The 20450-nt window shown below is 41.5% G+C and overlaps 1 protein-coding gene across 1 annotated transcript in view; it reads right to left on the bottom strand.

Annotated features, from left to right (window-relative positions):
- Positions 1-10458: 10458 nt before the first annotated feature.
- nkd1 (NKD inhibitor of WNT signaling pathway 1) overlaps positions 10459-20450 on the bottom strand; it is a 33309-nt gene continuing 23317 nt past the window's right edge. The window contains exons 5-10 of the mRNA XM_082542205.1: positions 19741-19844; positions 19519-19614; positions 17742-17889; positions 16807-16888; positions 16229-16356; positions 10459-14885 (exon numbers count right to left, since the gene is read on the bottom strand). Coding sequence (XP_082398331.1) covers positions 14353-14885; positions 16229-16356; positions 16807-16888; positions 17742-17889; positions 19519-19614; positions 19741-19844 — 1091 coding nt within the window. The 3' untranslated portion in view covers positions 10459-14352. The remainder of the gene's footprint in view (positions 14886-16228; positions 16357-16806; positions 16889-17741; positions 17890-19518; positions 19615-19740; positions 19845-20450) is intronic.

The raw sequence follows: 20450 nt of genomic DNA, 5'->3' as shown, positions 1-20450 counted from the left end.
TAACACAAAATAAAACCACAAAAAAGAACACTTACTTACTTGGCTTTCTTTCCTCCCTCTGTCATACGAACAGAGCCGCTGTAGAGTTATAGGGTCCTACCTCTTCCCTATTCTGCAGCTGAAAGTGAAACTTGCCCTGATTCCAAGTCCCTCCCATAATATGGTAGCTAAATACAGGCGGAGATGTGGCATAGACGCAATGGTCAACTTCCCTGGTGCTTTCCAGAGCAAACAATGGTGACTTGATACTTAAGGTTGGTTAAATATAGCTTGCCACACTCAAGCGCTTACATTTCACTGAGACTTCCACATCCTCTTGTCTCGTTTGCAAGATACTGCATTCTTCAGACCGCAAAGAGGAACTGCAGTTTTTTAAAAAAGCAGAAGGTTGAATAGAAAGGGTAATTTGGGGTGGGATTTTTTTTTCTCTCTTCTTTTAAAGAAAGTGGCGGAAACTTTTACGGGTCTTAGGTATTTCCAATCCCCATCGCAGTTTGGTGTTGCAACCACTTGATGGAACTATTGCATAAGAAAACAACATGGTGTCGGCACAGATTTTCCACTTTTAACAGTTTCTTTTTGTATCACTAAAGCTGTCTTCTTCGAATCAATTCAATCAGAGCTCAAACTGTGTCTGTGGGCACAAGATACTGCGGTTCAATTAGAAATCAAGCAGAAAATCCCAGCAGATTCATAAAGAGGTTGTAGGAAATCATCTTGCTACGGTATCAGTTTTACAATGTTAGAACAGAAACTGAGAACCTGCAGTGTAGGCTGCATGCTGTGCATCTGATCTAAACTTCAAAAAAACCCAACCCTAAAACCGCACATAATGCTCCTTACTCCCTCTGCATTCTTTGAAGCTGAGATAAAATAGGTGCGAGAGTGACTTTTCGGGCAGTCATATATTTATCATTTTCATTATTACAGCTCCCTCCTGAGTAACATGATTAGCTTATTGTGTGTGTTCGCTGTGCCCTGTTCGAGAAAATCCTCAAACACTCAAGGGCAGGAGTAATCAAAGACAAACTGGAGTAAAACTTTCAAACGGGAGTTTCTCTTCTTCTTTTGCTTGTTCTTCTTGTCTGAAAACAGGCAACTCCACCAAGGGGAGTGTAATGCAGAGTGCTCTCTGTCAGGCATCTTACTTGAAGCTTTAAGGTGGAGTTCTGTTATCCAAATCACAGCAGGGGGGTCGAGAGAAGTTTCAACACATAAGAAAAAGGGTAAAATAATGTCGAAAATAAAAAAATAAAATACACACACGGTCCCAAAAGACATAGCTGTATATTTCTGTGCTCTGTTTAGAGACAGTTCCAAACACTTTTTTTATTGCAGGAAAAATATGTAACTCCACTTCATTTGTTTGGACTATATAATATTCTTCATTATTAGTATTATTTTTATATTATTAGGAGCTGTTTTGTTGTTCAATCACTTTAAAGACAACTATATATATATAAAAAAAATTCTTTATCCTTCAAGTAGAGGTCCTCTGCCAGAGGCCTGGGAGCTTGATGGTCCTGCACAGTATCTTAGCTGTTCCTGGGACTGCGCTCTTCTGGACAGAGATGTTGCTCTTGGGATGTGCTGGAGCTTGGTGGTCACGCCACCAAATGCTGGGATTACCACTAAGACTACCGTTGCCTTCATCCTCCACATCTTCTCGAGCTCTTCTCTTAGCCTTTGGTACTTTTTCAGCTTCACATGTTCTTTCTACCTGATGTCTCTGTCATTCAGTATAGCTACTTCTATCCCTATGGCTGTCTTCCTCTGTATGTGTATGCGTGTTTGTGTATGTTATTTATTTATTTATTTTTCATGACAAGCTTGAAATCGCAAATGGCATCAAATTACGCTTGAACCACAGGATCTAATCCCTATCTTGGACTTTATTGGACATGAGTGTTAAGTCTTGACCCACCCAGCACTAAATAACCTCACCCACTAAATCAGCTTTAAACTGCATGTCTATGAGTAAGAGTGCAGCTCGGGGCTGGATCCTTCTCACTCCTGTAACAGAGATGGAATACTTTGGCTGCAGCCATTTTATCACTGTGCATTCTTTCTGTGCAGATATCAAAAGCACATGTTGTGAGCTCAGTGTTAAGCCAGGTGCACTGATGGGCTGTTTGTGTACTGATTGCTTTACCAGAGATTCAGAACTCCCAGAAGCAAGCCGGCATGTTTCATTTTAGTGTAATCTTACAGTTACACAAAGTTTGCTTGTTTTTAAAACATATGTAGTGAACTTTGAAACTACTATATTGCAAAAAAAATAACATAACATAACATGATATGACGAAATCAAACAGTCAAATAATCAGAAGCTGTAATTGATCACTGTCAGGGAAATTCGGTACAATGACACCACAAACATGAGCACACCGATTTGCATTATTGTTAAAATGCATTGACTTAAAATCAGTCAGCTAACAGTTTATGTTTTTGTATGAGATAGTGCTTCCTTAGCAGGTTACTGAAATTATAGTGGCACTTTGTCAAAAAGACTTTGGAAAACAGTCATATCTTTTTTATAATTAAAAGTTTAATATTTGTTTCAGAGATCAGTTCCCATAACTCCTAGACATAATTCTCTAGGAAACATAAATAAGATGGAATATTAGAGATGTTTTAATCAAAATACAGAGAACTTCAAACCAGTGATGCAAAAAAAAGCATTCTTCCCAGTGTGCTTGTTTACACAAGCAGTAAAACTTTTATTTTAACAGGTTGCAAACTAAAAACAACAAGGCAGCCATGTTATCTGTGGTATTGCAGGTTAAAAAGCTGAGTGTGTGGTATATTGACATGCTGTAATATTGCTTTCCACTGAGAGAATGGCTGAGTGAATTACCTCATTCAATTTCTAAAGTTAAAGTTGGAGGACAACTAGTGCAGCATGCATAAATATAAGCCATAAAATGCCTTTTATATTGGAAGGATTTATGTATAATTAGAAATAGCCTCTTCAAGCCAGAAAGACAAGTATTCAGCAGAGGAAGTGGATGGCGTCGCTTTCGGAGCTGACGGGTTAAGAGGAGCATGTGTCCATGATGATGGGTGTGTGTGTCAATCAGGATTTAATTGACAGGAAGATTAAAGCTCACATCTGAGAGCTCCCTTTTTGCAGGAGCAGCCAAGTTGAAGGAGTCTGGTCTCCGGCATCTGCCCGAGGTTTAGGGTGCTGTGCTCAAGGTTAGCGCAAGCACCCTGCTGAGTGTGCGCTGTCTGAGATGGGTCCTACTTGTTGGACATTCATTATCAAACTCTGTTTGCGCCTTTCATCTGCAGCTCTTTGCAGCACTCAACGTAAACTACAGAGGCACCTTGCAGCTTGACACCTCTCCATTCAGTCTGTACCTTAAACAGCATGCTGCCACATCAAAGAGCTGCAGCTGCCTTTGATGTTGCAAAAAGAAAGAGCTCCAATGATCTACTAAAAACCAATGCAACTTTCTGGAGCCTTGTTTTATTCATTTGCTATCTCGAGAAGTCTGGAGTCAGCCTCTGGAAGTCCAGACAGATTTGGACTTTGAAAAAGTTGGACAGTGCAATTTGCAGAATGGCGTGAAAAGGAACAGTCTGCTGCCTTTTGTGTTGTTGTTGTGGCAGGGTTTATATCTTATGGTGAGCTATTTAATTCATAAGTTAAAGCGGATTAAGACTGAGTTTAGATATAAATGTATGTAAAATGGCAAAACAACTTTGCTCTCTGTGTTATTACATCAGTTCATGCAATAAAACTGCAAAGATCAGGCCACATATCAATATCACGGATCCTCTTAAACCTCTCATGCAGACTGCTGTAGATGCAAAACAATCTATTTTAACTTTTTAAAATGGACTCACCGTATAGCCTCACAATCTCTTTTGCTTGGCAAAGGTAAAATAAAGGATGCATAGAACATTGTTCTTTACTTCTGCCATTCATTTGACCAAGTTCTTCAAAAACATAGGGATCAGAATATACAAGACAAAATTAAACTGTGATCCTGTGTTTGTTGTTGTTTTTTTTATACCCAATACTAAATAACATAATAATAACTTAATAAACAGATTGTGTTTGCTTAAAATGTTCACATTGTTCTGGAGTTATGATATATAAGAAATACTGGACTAGTGGAAAAATAACTTTCAGTCCTATGCACGAGCCACCACAGCACCAGAGCTAAACAAAGTCATTGCCATCTTAGTAATTACAGGATGAATTAAATCCTTCTAATTATGATTTCATCAGCTATAACAAAGGAATTGTCCAAAATGAAAAGTGGCATTTAATGAAAATGAGTTCTGGGTCAGTCACACTGAACTTTAACACTTTGTCAGCGTCTTTCCTAATTGAATGAACTTGACAATAATTGAAGTGTTTTATTTTTGCCCTTCTTTAGACACATAAAAGACTGCCATGGCAATTAGCTTTAATTCTCTATTTTCCCCTTTTCTTTTCATGCTCTTGAGGAGGCTGGGACCGGCATATTCCGATCATTTGCATTATCCAAAGCAAATCTGCTTTGAAGTTCTGAGATTCTGTAAGAAAAAAGAACCACTTATCCCACATGAAAAAATGTTCAAAGCTCATAAATTCACTGGAACAGATGTACATTATCATTGGATTTGCCTTTCCCCCTCTCTTTGCTCCTTTATTGGTAATAGACTACCTCATGTCCTTCTCATCCTTTAGCGTTTAGCATCTTCCCTTTACAGAAGCTAGCACCCTGCTGTGCCAATCCACACTTCAAAGCTTTTTGCCTATCTGCTGGAAACAAAGCACAGAGGACATCTTATGGCAGCCTCTCATTTCCCCATATTTAAGTCAATATCATTGCGTCTTGCCAGTGGTATCACAGAGATGGGGTATTTCTAAAAGACCATTCCTTCTAACCCATGTCTCCTAACAACTCAAATATAACACGGTACACATTCACAGCAGCTGTTTATCCTATTATAGTCCCAGCTAATGTGGATTTTTTCCATGACAGTCACCAGACTCTTCATAGCCTTAAATATGGAATAACCACACACATGGTTATTATCTCAGTAATGACTTTAAACTAAACATAAAAAAATAATCAAGGTTTAGAAAAATCACTGTGTCACTATTAGGAAGTAAACTCTGCTGTGCTGAGCTCCTCACCTTTAATTACACTAAGCAACTGTCACTTTCAATAATATCCTCTTAGCCAACAGCACACTTAAATACCTTTATGATGTGCAGTGCTGAGAGAGTGCAGCTCTTTATTTTCTTCTGTAAGCTGCTTTTCTTGGTAATTGTTCACTGTAATTGCTGTTAGCAGAGGTTAGGTATGGAGGCCTATCTGCTCCCACCACTCCCCCTGCCAGTGGCAGACACCCTCAGACATTGGTACGTTGGTGGTTCTTGGTGTCCGGGGATGAGCGTTCAGGTACGCACCGGAGACCAAGGAAGACCAACAGAGGGACAACCGTGCCACTCTCCCGGAAAGAGCTGAGGAGAGCCCCAGATGAGGGGTCACTCAGCAGCCGCGGAGCAGAAGCCGGTGAGCTCCGCCGGCAGCCAGCTGTGCCAGAGTGACCGAGCCCCAGGCCCAGAGGCCGAGGGCACCCCACCCCCCGAAGGGACCTGAACGAGCCCCAGGCTCCAGGCCTCGACAAGCAGCAACCAGGAGTGAGCCTGTGCTCTGAGGGCCTCTGGATGTCTGGAGCCTGGATCTCCTCCATACCTGCTTCATGCCCTGGAGGACGGGGCTGTGGCTCCCCACACCCTCTAGCAGATCATTACATGAAGGAACCTTTTGAATACAAGCACGCTCATGCTCACAGGTATACACACGAGTGCTCACAGACACAAACTACACCCTTTTTGGCTCCTACCTCAAAGCACAAGGCGATCGTGGCTCAAGAGTTGGGCGTTCGCCTTGTAATCGGAAGGTTGCCGGTTCGAGCCCCGGCTTGGACAGTCTCTGTCGTTGTGTCCTTGGGCAAGACACTTCACCCGTTGCCTACTGGTGGTGGTCAGAGGGCCCGGTGGCGCCAGTGCCTCTGTCAGTGCGCCCCAGGGTGGCTGTGGCTACAATGTAGCTTACCATCACCAGTGTGTGAATGTGTGCGTGAATGGGTGAATGACTGGATATGTAAAGCGCTTTGGGGTCCTTAGGGACTAGAAAAGCGCTATATAAATACAGGCCATTTAGGCCATTTACACTGCGCTGTCGATCTTACGTGCTGCACAATAATATTCAACATTTAGTATTTACTGTTATATTCACATAGATTATCGCGATGATGTTGTTCATTATATTGCTCTCTTTTTTTGCTTGTATTCTCTTTTTTCTTTCTCAACAGGTGATCCAGGTGATTGATATATGTATTTTTTGTTTGTTTGTTTGTTTTTGTTTTTTGCCCTTTATCACCGTTCCTCTTCCCCGCTGTTTTTCTTTCCCTACCTCTCTTTCTTTCTCCCTTTTCTTTCCCCCAGTCATGTCTGTCCCGTGTGTAGCAAGTGAAAATAAAATAAAATAAATAATAAAAACAAAGGTCAATCAAATGGACCAATACGGCAAGGGATGGTCCATTTGGTAAAGTAAATCCATTGGGCATCTTTCTTGGCCTTTAGACGATAATTCTGATGGCAAAAGAACCAAACGGGACAGGCCAAAAAAAAAAAAAGAAGTAGAGTTTATGTTTAACTGACTCTGTGCCACATGCTCAGACTTTCTATCTATGGTGTAAGCCAGAAGTTGACCTTCCATCCATCAGTACCTCTAGATCATTTGCACGTATTTATATTGACTATTTTTATTAACTAGACTTTAAACTCATATCGGCACTCGAGTTTGCACAGCATATAGCATTCAAGGATAGAGAAGACCTGATTGCAACTCTAGCAATTAATAAAATGCTACTACTATTGCTATAAACAATAATAGTAATAACAACTGAATTATAACATTATGGTTTAACAGCACACAAAAACACTTTTCAGGTGGATGAAAATGTAATGAATCTGGTTGGTAGACCTTCCTATTTATTGTAATTTATCTTAATTTGCCCAACAGTTTTTAAAGAACCACATAAGCTCAGCAGTAACTCATCATCATCCTCAAAAAGGACAATTAAAGTCTATTACAACTTGCCAATTAGTAGTAATGGAAATCAATACTGATATCTCCTGACACCTTGAATAATTCTTGCTATGTCTGCTTGCAGACAATAACAAGTTGCTAGTTGTTTAAAAAAAAAACTGTTGGAAAACTAGACATCTGGATTGCGTCTCATAATGGAAAAAATCTTATATTTCCAATTGTCATATGACACAAAGCCCATATCAGCTAAGCTAAGAATAATGATATAATGATATCTGTTTCAAGTTTGGCTTTTTTGGAAGTCACATGATAGTAGTCCCCAGCCCATGTGAGTGAATCCAAAGCCTTTTTTTAACTGCAGGGCAATTATTGGGCTCAACAGAAGAGGCGAGAGTTTCATAAAAAGCACAGTGGGCAGCATTGTAAAATGAAAAAAAAAAAAAAAAACAATGTCCGTCTGTACTAACGAGCTTATAAAGAAAGAAAGAAAGAAAAAGAAAAAGAACTGCAAAAGAACAAAGGTGGCAAATGTAAGACCACATATTTATTTTGCTTGGCTGGATGATAAATCAGTAGAAGAAGAACAATGAGAGCGTAATAAAAAGGGGAAGTCATTGCATGTGGAAAACCATATCTAGATCTGCTTGTTGACTATAACTCCAAGAGCTGAGAAATGGTACAACTTCAAGTTATAGGCTTATAAGGCTTATACACAGAGATCATTTCAGTTAAAGTTCTTTATGAAATGACAAAAAAATCGTGGATGTTCAGATCTGTAGAGGTTAACAAAGTTGAAATGAACAGTCAGTAGTAGATCACCTTTCTTAAGACCTCCAAATTTGGAACTTGCAAAGCATGTTCTACATCCTTAACACTTTTACCTGCCACACTTATGAAGTGTTCTGAACCAAAGAGATTGAGCAGCAGAGACAGGCTTACAGATGGGAAGAAGGCACTGTCTCCAGTGCCGTCATTTCAAAAGGCGTGAATGCATTATCCAACCGTTACTCTGCACTGGAGGAGAAAATCTCCATGAACACCAAGGCTATTACCAACATATGTGAAGAGTTGAAAGGAGTGGAGATCAAAGTCAGTAAAAAAAAAAAAAGAAGAAGAAGAAAATGTCAGAAAAAAAGAAGAAGCAGCCTCATGCCAGGCTACAGAGAAAAGATGATGCAGTAGGATACAGTAAGAAATGACACTTTCAGCTATATGGCATCTGAGACTCGCAATGTAGATGTATGGACTGTAAGTTTTTGAACACTTCTTCTTCTTCTTTTGAGAAAAGAATTTCAGGGTTCATGTAACAAAACATCCATCTATGAACCCGGTCTGAAATTCACATGTCTAGAATAAATTGCAGTTGGTGGTTTGCAAATTTTAATAAAGGGCCTGAAAGCTCCAGTCAAAAATGGTCAGCTGGTGTTTCTTTTACTGATTGCTCTGCTCTCTTGGTTTTCATTAGTTATGGACAATGCAGCTTTACACAGGGCAATTATGGCATTTATTAGCTTTGCCAGGATCTTACAAAAGATTTCTGTTTATGATGAGCGATGCTCTCCGTGATGCTCACTTGCGTAATCTTTAAATCACTTCAGAATTTTTTATCTGTATACAATGTGATTAAAAGCTTGTGGCTAACAAACTACAGCTCTGCAGGAACTATTATGCTCTTTATTATACTTCAGAATTGCTTTCAGAGGATGACCGCTTTGAGTTCGAGAGCGTTTCTTTAGTTTGTATGCACCTAATGATACACCTCAGGCCAGGACTATACTTTCCTTTCCATCTTTGAAATTTAAAAATCACTAGGATAAGTACAAGTAAGCCTGTCTTATCCCAGGTGGTGACTAAAAGTGCATCTGATATAAATGGATGACCATGTGGAGATTTCTCAAAATCTTAACACTTGGAAGGTTAAAACTTTTCGTGTGATCTGTTGATGGCTACAAACATGTGAGTTCAAACAAATACTGTTATGTATATCTTCCTATGTATGTTTTTCCTCCTTAACCTTATGCAGGAAACATGTTAAACATTAGCCGAAAATTAGCTTCATAATACTAAATATATGTGTTTCCATCGAAAAACAAAAAGTATTTCTGTGGTATGTTTTATGTAGTTAAAGCTAGACATAGCTCATGCTTTCCATTTAAGTGATCACGCTGTAACAACTGTAACCACTTACTACTTACCTCTTATTGGATGTCTGATGCTTTTAATAGCCAATCTTTAAAGCAGTAGTAACAGTAACCTGGTAAGCTGTTTTAGGATAGAAACCATTTGTAATGATGATACATACAAGTTCTGCGGGTTACACTGGCTCGCTCACACAAATAGCCATGTTCGTGAGAGGAAGCCATATCACATTGCCAAGAGGCAGACTCTCTGCAGTTGCCACGACCAGAGATAAGCTGCTAAGCTTCAGATGAAAGTGCATGTACATGTCGAGAGTGTGGCATGGTGAGCAGCTGTCTGTGGTCAGCCTGATTTGGGAGCCCTCTGTGACACCACCAGTTAAGATACAGTGGAGTGGAGGATTTACTGTATACATTTCACCCACACCCTTTTTCATCAGTCCAGTTTAATTCTTGGAAAATAAAAAAAAGTCAATCCACCAAAAAGAAGAGCAAATTACACGAGATATTTAATTAATTAGAAGCAGTCTATTGAGACAATATGGAACTGAGCACTTTAAGATGTGATGGGGCCTGATTATTCGAGACTTTGAATGTGAGCAGAGGGATTTAAAATTCAATTCTGAATTCAACAGGGCTGCATGGTGGTGTGGTTGTGCTAACCACCACACCACAGAAGACCCTGAGCTCAGCTCTGGCTGTGGCCTTTTTGCGTGGAGTTTCAGGTTATCCCTGTGTTTGTGTGGGTTCTCACTATAAGCAAGGAAACTGTAGAACCTAAAATTAGAGTAACATTAAATCATTCGACTATTTTGTTTTTGTACATGCTCATTATGGCGCCTTGGTAATATATACATTTTACCTTTTCTGAACATGGATGAAGGGCTGGTGATTATATTGTGCTTTTTCATTCTGATTGACCATTCAACACACTATTAGTCCAACCCTCATTCACCCAATTACACGCACACTCTCATACAAGCTCTTTTTTTAAATCTAGCATCCACACTACTTCAGACACACTTTGATGGATATACTCAGGGTTTAGTATTCTGACAATAGATATTTTGACATGCAGTTACCTTGAGGTCCAGTAATTTCCCCTAGGAGGTACAGTCATGTAGATTGTATCTATAGGGATATTGATACAGTCTACAGTTCTTACAGTCTACAGAAATTGTGCATCACTATGGAGGAGGAAGAGTAGTAGCAATCTATATACACTGAAAAAAGAACAAAAAACCCATGATAACATATCTATACATCCCAACTGGTTTCTTATATTTCAATGCACAAAGTGTACATAAGACAAAGTGTAAAGTTTTTATGAGTGCTTAATGACTACTTAATGAAGACATTGCTATAGTTTCAAAAGAATCTGACATGTAGTCAAAAAAGAGGAAATTGACACAGCTTTCCATATTGATCTCTGATATTGTATGTCCTGTGCATAATTTTTAAAACATTAAACAGAAAATATTCTTAAGTAACTCCAGAAGTCATGCAGTTTAATAGGAACAGGTTCATACTTTAATAAAAGGGTATTTTCCCTTGGCACAGATCTGCTATCAAATAAATAAAGCAATTAATCAAATACAATCTAATATAAACTAAATGTCATGGAAATAGAAAAAAAACATTAGATGACCATGGAAGATGCGAAAAGACAGCTAGAGCTAAACAGGTTTACAGCAAACAGCAAGTGAAAGTGTATATCTCTGTGGGTGAACAGACAGATTTCCTTCCAGATAAGTGGGACGGTCACTGTGGATACTATGGGACAGCAGGAAAATGAAAAACCTTGACAGTTATTTAACTATAAAAAACCCTATCTTTATATATGATGCTGGTTTAACCTTTCTGCAGTCCAATATATACATCAGGTTAAAAACAGTGATGATACATAAATCTTATAAAGCAAATTACTGGTGCATTAGATACTACTGTGACTCAGAATACTGACAGTTCAACAGGACCAAAGTAGGTGCATCAAAAGCAGTTTGTGTGACACAGATTAAAATGTTATGTTTGAAAAGCGGCATTCATACATTGAAATTCATGTTACACTCATGCCCACATAACAATCTGCCAAAAAGAGTAATAAAAAATACATTTTGTTAGATTTTGAGGGACAGCTGAGGACTTGGCTGCTAAGAAACGAAACAACAACAAAAAATCTGAGTTTTCTTCCTCACAAAATATAACTCCGTTACCTTGGTGTGATAAAAGAAACAATAGGGATAGCAACAGTGCTGGTTAGAGAGGGAGGTTGTAAGAACACAAGTTTTCTTAGAGGTTGAGGTACGCTCCCTCAAAGAAAGTCTGCTCGACAAACCAGAAACGCAACTGCTTTCCCAACCCTTAACAAATGCTGTTGAGGCACACGCTATCAAGAACATTTGAGGTTTTTAGTGAAGGTTAGTCTATGAATGTGAAGCAGGGCATTAAAAAAATTCAAATGAAGAGAGAGCTCTGTGTGTTCAGTCAAACACTTTCAGGGTTAAAAGAAATTTTAAAAATTCCAACCTGGCTTTTGGTCTGAGTCACTCAAATTTCTTCAGAAGCTCTCGTCCACCATGACAAATGAGACCACCCTACAGTCGCCTGCTCACTGTCCATTACCACAGGAGAACCATTTTCACACTCGTATTTGGAAACTAGTATCTACAAACCTACAGCGCTGAGAGGGCTCCAGTAGAAATGACTTTTTATCTAGGAAAAACAGTAAGAGGTGAGAAAGCTAAGGCATGGAGCACAGCTGTGACCCCAGCCTGAAAATGAGGCTGTCATTGCCACCAGGTCCCACGAGATGGCCCGTCTGACCGGTGCTTCTGCTGAAAACAGGCTACAGCTGTGAGACAACACCACAGGGCTAAGGGCAAGACTGGCATACGCTGCATTCCTGTGTATTACAATCACACACACACACCCTTACGACAAACTAAGACAATCAAAAACAATCCTTTCAATGTACTTCAAGTGGATGCATTGTGGACAATTATGAGCCCTGGGGCCTGATTTGCAAAAGCCATATGGTGAAAACGCCCTTCCTCTGAATGTAGATTTCCATTGCACAAGGCACTTAAACACAGAAAACTACAGCTGCACAGGGGCAAGTTCTTTTCAGTGTGACACTGAAAAGTGCTTGCCTAGAATTAAGGAAATCAGCACTCTCATACCAGCAGCTAGTAGGTTACTGCTTCTGTCAGAGCTGAGATGGCACAGGTATGGTGATGCTAGTCCCCTCGAGCATCAGGGGACAATATGAATAGACAGTCCCGGTGCTGGCAGGACAGCAGCAGTGAGCGGTAAATTATGGCTGCAGTGGAGACTGCAGGGCCCCATGTCATCCAGCACCAGAGGAATGAGACAGCTGAAAGAGCACCACAAACAGAGCCTTGTTGGCTGAGCGCTGAGGCCACATGGCGGCACGGTGAAAGACCTGCTGACAGCTGAGGGACAGGAAGATGCCATGGAAACGGAGGGAGAAGCCGTGTGACCCTGGGCAAGGATGACAAAGCTGCTACCAATTGGGGAAAGAACTAGACTTGGAAACAGAAAACCAGAGTGCGCAAAACTGTGGACAAATTCTGGGAGTGTGAATATGTGTCTCTGCTAATAGCCGAAACACAACACTTCGGAAATATTGCATGCATGCTCAGCAAAGCATTTTTGCTGCATAAATAATAAACTGTAAATAAGTCTTGTTAAAGGCCACACTGCACTGTGATGAATGAACACACCCACCTTGTGCTGGTAACAAGGTTTCAATTTATGCAAACATGCCACTAAAGCTATGTGATTTATCTCTAACATTTTAAATATTTAAATAAAGAAAGAGCTTCTTGGAGCGCATCAAGATCTTTACACCAGATATATTCTAAAAGCTAACTGCTGTCTGAAAAAAAATCACAGGACATAACATAAAATAACATAACATTTTAAAAACACTGGCAACTGAGTTTTGCTTGTGTCATGAGTTGGAGCTTCTGAACAGCACTGTTGAGGGTTGGGATTTTAGTCACTTGCCATAATTACAGGTTACATTTGGGTGAGAGTTGAAAGTCAGTGTGAAGGAGTGTGTGACACTGGATCACTAACAGAGTTTGATAGAAAAAATGAGGCTGCTAGTGGTCTTAATAAAAATGCAGTTGTGAAGGAAAACACAGAGCTTCAGATAGTGAATACAAAGATATCACATTATCAATAAAGCTTATAAAATTGACAACAATATTTACTTTATGTACAGCAAATGTTAGTTAATAAATGTAAGGAGCTATTCAACATTTCAGTACTGCAGATTGTGACAAAAATGTTTAAGTACATTGAAAATAACCTCTGAATACTTAGTCAAAGTCACCTTTACAACAACAATTAGGATAAAATTAGAGGTAGCAGCGGATTTAGGATCGCTCTTCTTTTTCACTTTAGAACATTTCAACATTTTCCTTCCCATTTTTGCTGACGGGGCGTTGTATGCTTAAATCAGAATCTTCATAATCATCTCTACAGCCTACATTAAATACTCACACACAAACGAGTGCACTTCAAGTGGTTTTCAGCAGACAGCGGTGTTGTGACACTCAGACACGCACACGCAGACCCTTGTTTACCCATGCATTCACACAAAATTTCGCTCTCTCACACACACACTGCACCCTGCTCTGCAATCACTTAAATTCCTTCATATGTTTTCATCTTAATGTCACTCTTCCTCTTGTCCCTCTTTTCCTTGAAAACCTTTTGGCTTAGTGGTCTGGAAGGATTGTGGTGCTGGTTTGGAGTTGTACAGTTCATCCAGTAGAGGATCAGAGAACCAGGGCGAGAGGAACAAGTGAGCAGCTCCTCTTTGCTTCCTCTCAACCCCCCACCTTCAAGCTCCTTAGTCTTATATTACTGTACTGTGGCCTCCTGCTGCATACCCAACCTTCTCTATGTTTGGCAACCTCTTTAATAATACTGATTAACAACATGTCAGTATGTGCACCCGTCCCATGATCCTCCTCTCCACCTCAATGTCTATCAGCATGCCACTACATGGGTAACTGCCCAGAGTTTTAGGAGGGAGCAGCCTGCACTCTGTGTCTGCTGACCGGGATGGGTTTTGTGGCCTTACAGGAGTGCTGAGCTGTTCCAGGCAGGATGGAAATTCAGGACTGGTAAAAATGGTGGTAGTGGTGATGGTGTTCGTGGTGATGGTGATGCTCATGCCGCTGCACAACTTGCGCCAGACCCCCCTCATAGAGCAGCACGCTAGGTAGGTCTCTCACCTGCTCCTTCTCCACCACTGGCCCAGGTGCTGGTAGAGGGCCTAAGGCTCTGTAGCCCTGGCTCTCTTTGGATCGTTGCTTGTGTTTGCGGTACGGAGCTGTAGACTGATGAGGAGGAGTCTGACTGGGTAGAGCTGGAGGAGGGGGAATACCTCGGCTCCTCATCACTCTGCCATTGATCTGCGCAGGAGGTGTACGGCTGTGTGTCTTTGGAGAACGGAGGGCATGTTTCCCTGAGTCTTGGCCTCGCAGCCGGGCAGAGTGGAGGTTGTCTGGAGCAACGGTGTCCACAACAGTCTGTAAGCGGCGGTGATGGGGATGGGAGTGACCATTTTCTGGTTCATGGGAGCGAGAACGAGTCTGGTTAGATGACCTGGCCTGAGGCTCTGCTTTAGTCATCTCTGCAGCAGGGGCTGTGAAGGAGAGACAAAAATGTTTATTTTAAACAACTGCAAACAACTACAAACTATGATGGGGTCACAGAACTGACATTCAAAGTGAAGTGGGCCCTTTAAATTCAGTAATAAAATCAGAGTGGTTAGAAAGTGTCATGGATCGCTGTGTGGCAGGCAGGAGGAGGACCCAAAATGCAAAACTCACAGACACGGGGATGAACTCAAAAATTACAGCTTTAATGCTGGAGAGGCAGAACGTAGGAAATACGAAACTAAACTGGGAAAACTAAATACAAAGCTCGCCAAGAAACACAGGGAGGAACACACAACATGAGGGAGAACGCGACACAGAACTGAGGGAGACGCAGACATAAATACACAGAGGGTTAACGAGGGAAGTGGGAGCACACGGGGAACACAGGTGACACTGATAATAATCACGGGACATGGCAGGAGTGAACACAACACTGACGGTAGAGGTGAAACAGGAAGTACAGAGGTTCAGACAGGAGGAGAGAGAGCACGGGGAGAACACCAACATAACGGGCAGGGGAGACACGGAATAAACACGAAAGGGGACGAGGGCTCATGAATACACAGAGGGGCACACAGGGGGTGAGAGTCACAAAGGGAAAGCACTCAGGGAACAACACAACAGGGCAACTCAGGAAACAGAGCCTAAACAGGGAACAAAATACAAACATACAAGAAAACTAAGAACACTGGGCCAACATGGCCCAGGACCATGACAGAAAGCATATTGTGTGGCAAAGAATGGTATAACCTCCCAGTCTGTGGCATCTCATTCCCCTGCTCTCTTTACCCAAATTTCCCATCTATTCCAACTCTGCTATCTTAACAATAGCAAATGGCAAAAGAAGAATTTGATAAAAGTAAAGTGAACCACAGTGTAAAAAATGCTGTGTGACCAGCTTTCTAATAAATTTTGTCTTAAGGTTTGACGGTAGGATTCTGGCAGCCACGTGTCAGGTTCTTTCTCCGTGCAGATAACCCTGAAACAACTTGACAGAGAGCAGATCTCTGTTAGCACTTTCCTGACAGAGCTAACATTAAAATAATCACGTCATCACTAACCATCAGATCAAGGCTGTTGCTCATTACACCTAATACTTCACTTAACAACAGCCCACTCTGTTGATGGGCTCTAGCCTTGAACACTTGATGTATTGTGCTTGCCTGAGCCCACATGTTTGTACTGGCGAGGAGCGCAGTGGGCTGCTAGTTCCATCTAATGGCTCCAAGCAGGTGCCGCAGTAATGAGGGCCCCTGGATGCAGCTTCAAAGGGCCACCGTCTGCATTTCTCCCTCCCCTCCCCTTCCACTGGCCCCTGTCCACTCACCGGCTCCGAAGCGGGACGTGTAGTTTTCGATGCCTGCCAGGTCCAAGTAGTGGTTCCTGCGTTCCAGGTTCTCATCCACACAGTGGCGCTGGCAGCCAGGCTGGGTGTGGTGGTCACTGTGGTGGCGCCTGTGGACACAAGCGGCACCGCTCATTAGGTAGCAGTTTGGGCCACTGAGGTTCACTATGGTAATGTTTGGAGAAAGTAAAACAAGTGTTCCTTATGATCAGCCTGTGGCACGGTAATTGTTAGAGAAGTGAGATTGTGATAGGAAAATCACTGGTTTGAATGTCAACTGGGAGTACTTGAACAGCACAGAGAGTGAAGTGTCTCTGCTGTTTATTCTTCCTCATTGCAATGCACTGGGCACAGCTAATTAGAGAGTAAAGGAATATTACAGAAGCCATGTAAGAAGTCCTCCTAAAACAAACTTTGCCCCTAGACGTGTTTTGTAGGAATGTTTCTACTTTTAGATTGAAAAATCAGTGGCACAAGCCTTAACATGCTGCTTATTCATATACAACTGTATACACTACAACCAGCAGACACTGAGACACGTACAAGAGAGATGGGTTTACCTTAGGAGTGCTCGAGACTTCTTCTCTGCACTCTTGGGGTCTTCAATGCACTTGTCATTTTTCTCTCTTGGGTGGGGTAAGTCTGAGTATGTGTGAAAGACAGGAGGCTATTATCAAAGAGAGCAACACAGAGCTGCCACACACACACGCACCCAAGCACGAACGACAACAGTCACACAAGCCTCAGAAGAAAGCAACCTTTGTTTTGGGGTTTTACTTTGAAGATCTATAGAAAAGGAAAAACAACAGTGCTTCATTTATTCTATTTTCAACTCCCAGTCTTTTATAAGGCGTGGAATAAAAAAAAAACATGCAGACTTCAGAAATAGTTTATTAAGGACGTGAGATCTGATGCGGTTTGAAATTAGCATGAAGTCAACCAGCAATCTTTTCAAAGCATGCTCTGCCTCAATCTCTTGACAGATATTTATAGCCGAAACAATAGGACGCAAACACACAGGAATATATACTCTTTGAGATATTTCTCCCTGACGACTTGTTTACCAAGTCGTCAGTGAGAAAAGTTAAGTTGAACGCAGCTATATTTTCCCAGCAGCTCTGAGAAGGGGGGACGAAGAGAGGGGGAGCAGGGGGGAAAAAAGAGAACTTTGGAGAAAAGAAAAATGGCTGTGGTTATCAAAAGGACTCAGCACATCTCTTAAGGTTTCTTTCAGAGTATTTGAAGGCGCTGAGGGAGGGGGCTCTCTCTTGGCTCTGTCACTCCCCCCATCATTAAAAATGAACCCCATTGAGTGGGAGAGATGGAGCGACGCCGAAACTGCAAGGAACAAAGCGCTGACAGGCCTGAAGAAGCCGCCTTTCTGCATGACAACAAACACATGTCTGGATGAGCTGACAGCACGCAACACAAGGGGGACCCCGAAATGCCCTCTCTTCTCCGCTGCTCCCACCCACTGCGTTAATGCGAGCTTTACCTGCGGCACCCTGCGTGCAGCTCCTCCACCGCTGGCTGGAGTCAGGAGCCACAGAGAGCTTGACACGTAATGTCTTGCTGCTGCCAGGAGAATGGTTGACTGAAGCGTCGACAACCTCGTAGATGGTGTGCAGCAGGCTGGTGATATCCTGCAGGAAACAGAAGATGAGAATTTGTTAAATTGGAGAGCGTTTTTTTAATCTTTCATTAATTAAATGTTCAATTTTGCAGATTCTTAGTCACACTGGTACAAATACAGATTTTCAAGAGAAATGGAACATGGGAGAGTATTCTTATGCCGACACTCTGAATCCAAGAATCTTAAGCTTTAAGCATTTAGACCATGCATAATAAATATCATGCTAGCGAAGAATTTACAGAAGTGTCTTAGACAACAGTGAACAGAGAAACTGACATCAGTTACTTCTGCTTTCCGAGTGAAGCGATCAAGTTGGGTATAAAGACAAGTTATAAATTCATAAAAACAAATGTCTTGTCAGTGGCACGGAAGCCTGTCAGGCCTGATATGAGTTGTATTAAGCTGTGAGCGCTGCACTTTCTATATTTGTTAAATTTGTTGAAGATACACATCTACAGTAGCGGCAACATCTAGGCATAGTAACACATACAAACAAGGATCAGATAAATACTATGCTGAAAAGGGGAAAAGCTAAAACTGTTTATACAAACAAATAACTTTTGTTGTCAATACTCTAAAATGAAAAATGTTCACATAGCAGTAAGCTGAGTGACCACACATTGTAACATAGTGCTAGCTCTTGTGGCTCGTTAATCGGTATATTTTGCACTGAACTAATGACTCCCGCTTAAGTATCGGGAACTATGATGGATTCTTTCCTGGGTACAGAAGTAAAATGTCCAGACTCGTATCATGTGCTGCATCTCAGATGTCTTTAGGAAGTAAGAGGGTTTCACTATAACTGCTAAGAATCAAGACCGAACCACACAAGTCTGCAAAAGCATGATTTTTACTCACTATACCACTATGACTCATAAAAAGGACTATTATAAATTCTACAGGGATCAGTTCCACATACTGGTTTCAGACACAGACAAAATGTAAAAAATTTCAATTAAAATAAAATAAAAGCTTCCCGTGTCATTTTTGGGTTTCCTTTTCTTTTTATTTGTGTGAATGGATTACAAAAAAAGAGAGAGAGAGAGCTGGAGAAGAAAGCTTTTCTTTCCCCCCTCCAAGCCGCTGTCTCATGAGCCGTGGAGCCACAGGCAATGCCAAAAAAGCTGCACAGCCAACCACACAGAGGACAGCTCCAGTCTCTTTGCGCTGTTTCAAGTTGTTCTCAAAAAACACGGGCCTTTCTCGATGTTCTCTCAGATCTGTACCAGGCAGACGCAAGCCACAAGGTGCCTCACAGGAGCGGAAACACATACCTTTGCTGGATTCAGTTCTTACAAGTAAGACTGGGTTACAGGCTTTTTCTATCCATGCTTCCCTTTCGGGTGTGGCGATACCAAAAAGAAGTGAACAGGGAAGTTATTGATTTTTATTCCAACCTAAGGTGGGACATGATTCAGGATAAGCAAACTGCCGGCCAGGCTTTTTCTGTGCAAATCTCTTTAATGTGTGAAACATGCAGGAGAATAAACAAATACAGATTTCACGTTTCAAGGATTTAAATTTAAATTTAGTGCATGTTTTTGGCAGTTATTTGGATGTATTCACTGTCTTATTATCACGTCTTCTTTTATTTATTCATTAGGCAATTAAAGGCTTTTCCACTGAAGCAGGCGATTACCTCTCGCGTAACTTTGCCGCTGTTGTCAAAGTCGTAGAGGGTGAAGGTCCACTCCTGCCTGTTATCCTCCTCCACAGACACAGCGCACTCCAACTCCTGAAACAGCCCAGCATTGAATCAGTACCATACAGTGTGTGAGTGTGTATTTGTGTGTCCTGCTATTGCCCTAGTTTCATCCAGAGAGGGGAAGTAATAAATGTCCTGTTTTGTGTTGACACTCACTTCAAACTGGAGCTGTTTCTGTGGCCCTGCGGGAGATTGGCTGTCCCTCTCCTGCATCTTCTCCTCCACACAGCAGCTGTCTGTCTTCTCCGGGGGTAAAGCCACTGCAATGGCACACACACAGACACACACAAAGATAAAAGAGAGAGCCTGAGGATGGCAGCATTGGGTGCAGCCACAACCTGAGGATATGTCGTTGCAATCAAGTGCGCCTTGTAAGCTCTGACTTCCGAGTTTGGCAGCCACAATTAAGACATGTCATCCATTCCAGCGCTCCTGGATGTAAAAACACAGCCAAACTCTTAACCGTTTTTGCCTTACACTTTTTATCATTAAATTGTATTTCTATTTATTTGATCCCAGTTATATATTTTGCAAGCAGAACAGCACTTTGATGAGCTTAGGAACAACTTGCAAATTAGGTTGGATTTTCTGTTTGGTTGGGGTTTTTTTTTTCCACTGGGCTGCTGAGGTGCACTGAAGTTGTAGGTTTTATTTGCACTGTTTTTGATCATGCTCAAAGGCTGCAGAAAATCAAAGCACAGTTTGGTTCTCACAGTTCAAAAATGCTTTTTGGAACATTTCATGTTAGCAATCAGAGCAAACTGATCCATGACAGTGTGGGGTCAAGTCCCTACAGCGATAAAAAAAAACAAGGAAGTGATTCTTGTTTTTTAAAAGACATTTAAAGGAGCCTCTACCAGAAACTG

The sequence above is a fragment of the Aulonocara stuartgranti genome, assembly GCF_965226115.1.
Source record: "Aulonocara stuartgranti genome assembly, chromosome: 1".
Taxonomy (NCBI): Eukaryota; Metazoa; Chordata; class Actinopteri; order Cichliformes; family Cichlidae; genus Aulonocara; species Aulonocara stuartgranti.
The sequence above is the reverse complement of the archived record's forward strand: the minus strand, read 5'-3'. Positions and strand labels throughout refer to the sequence as shown.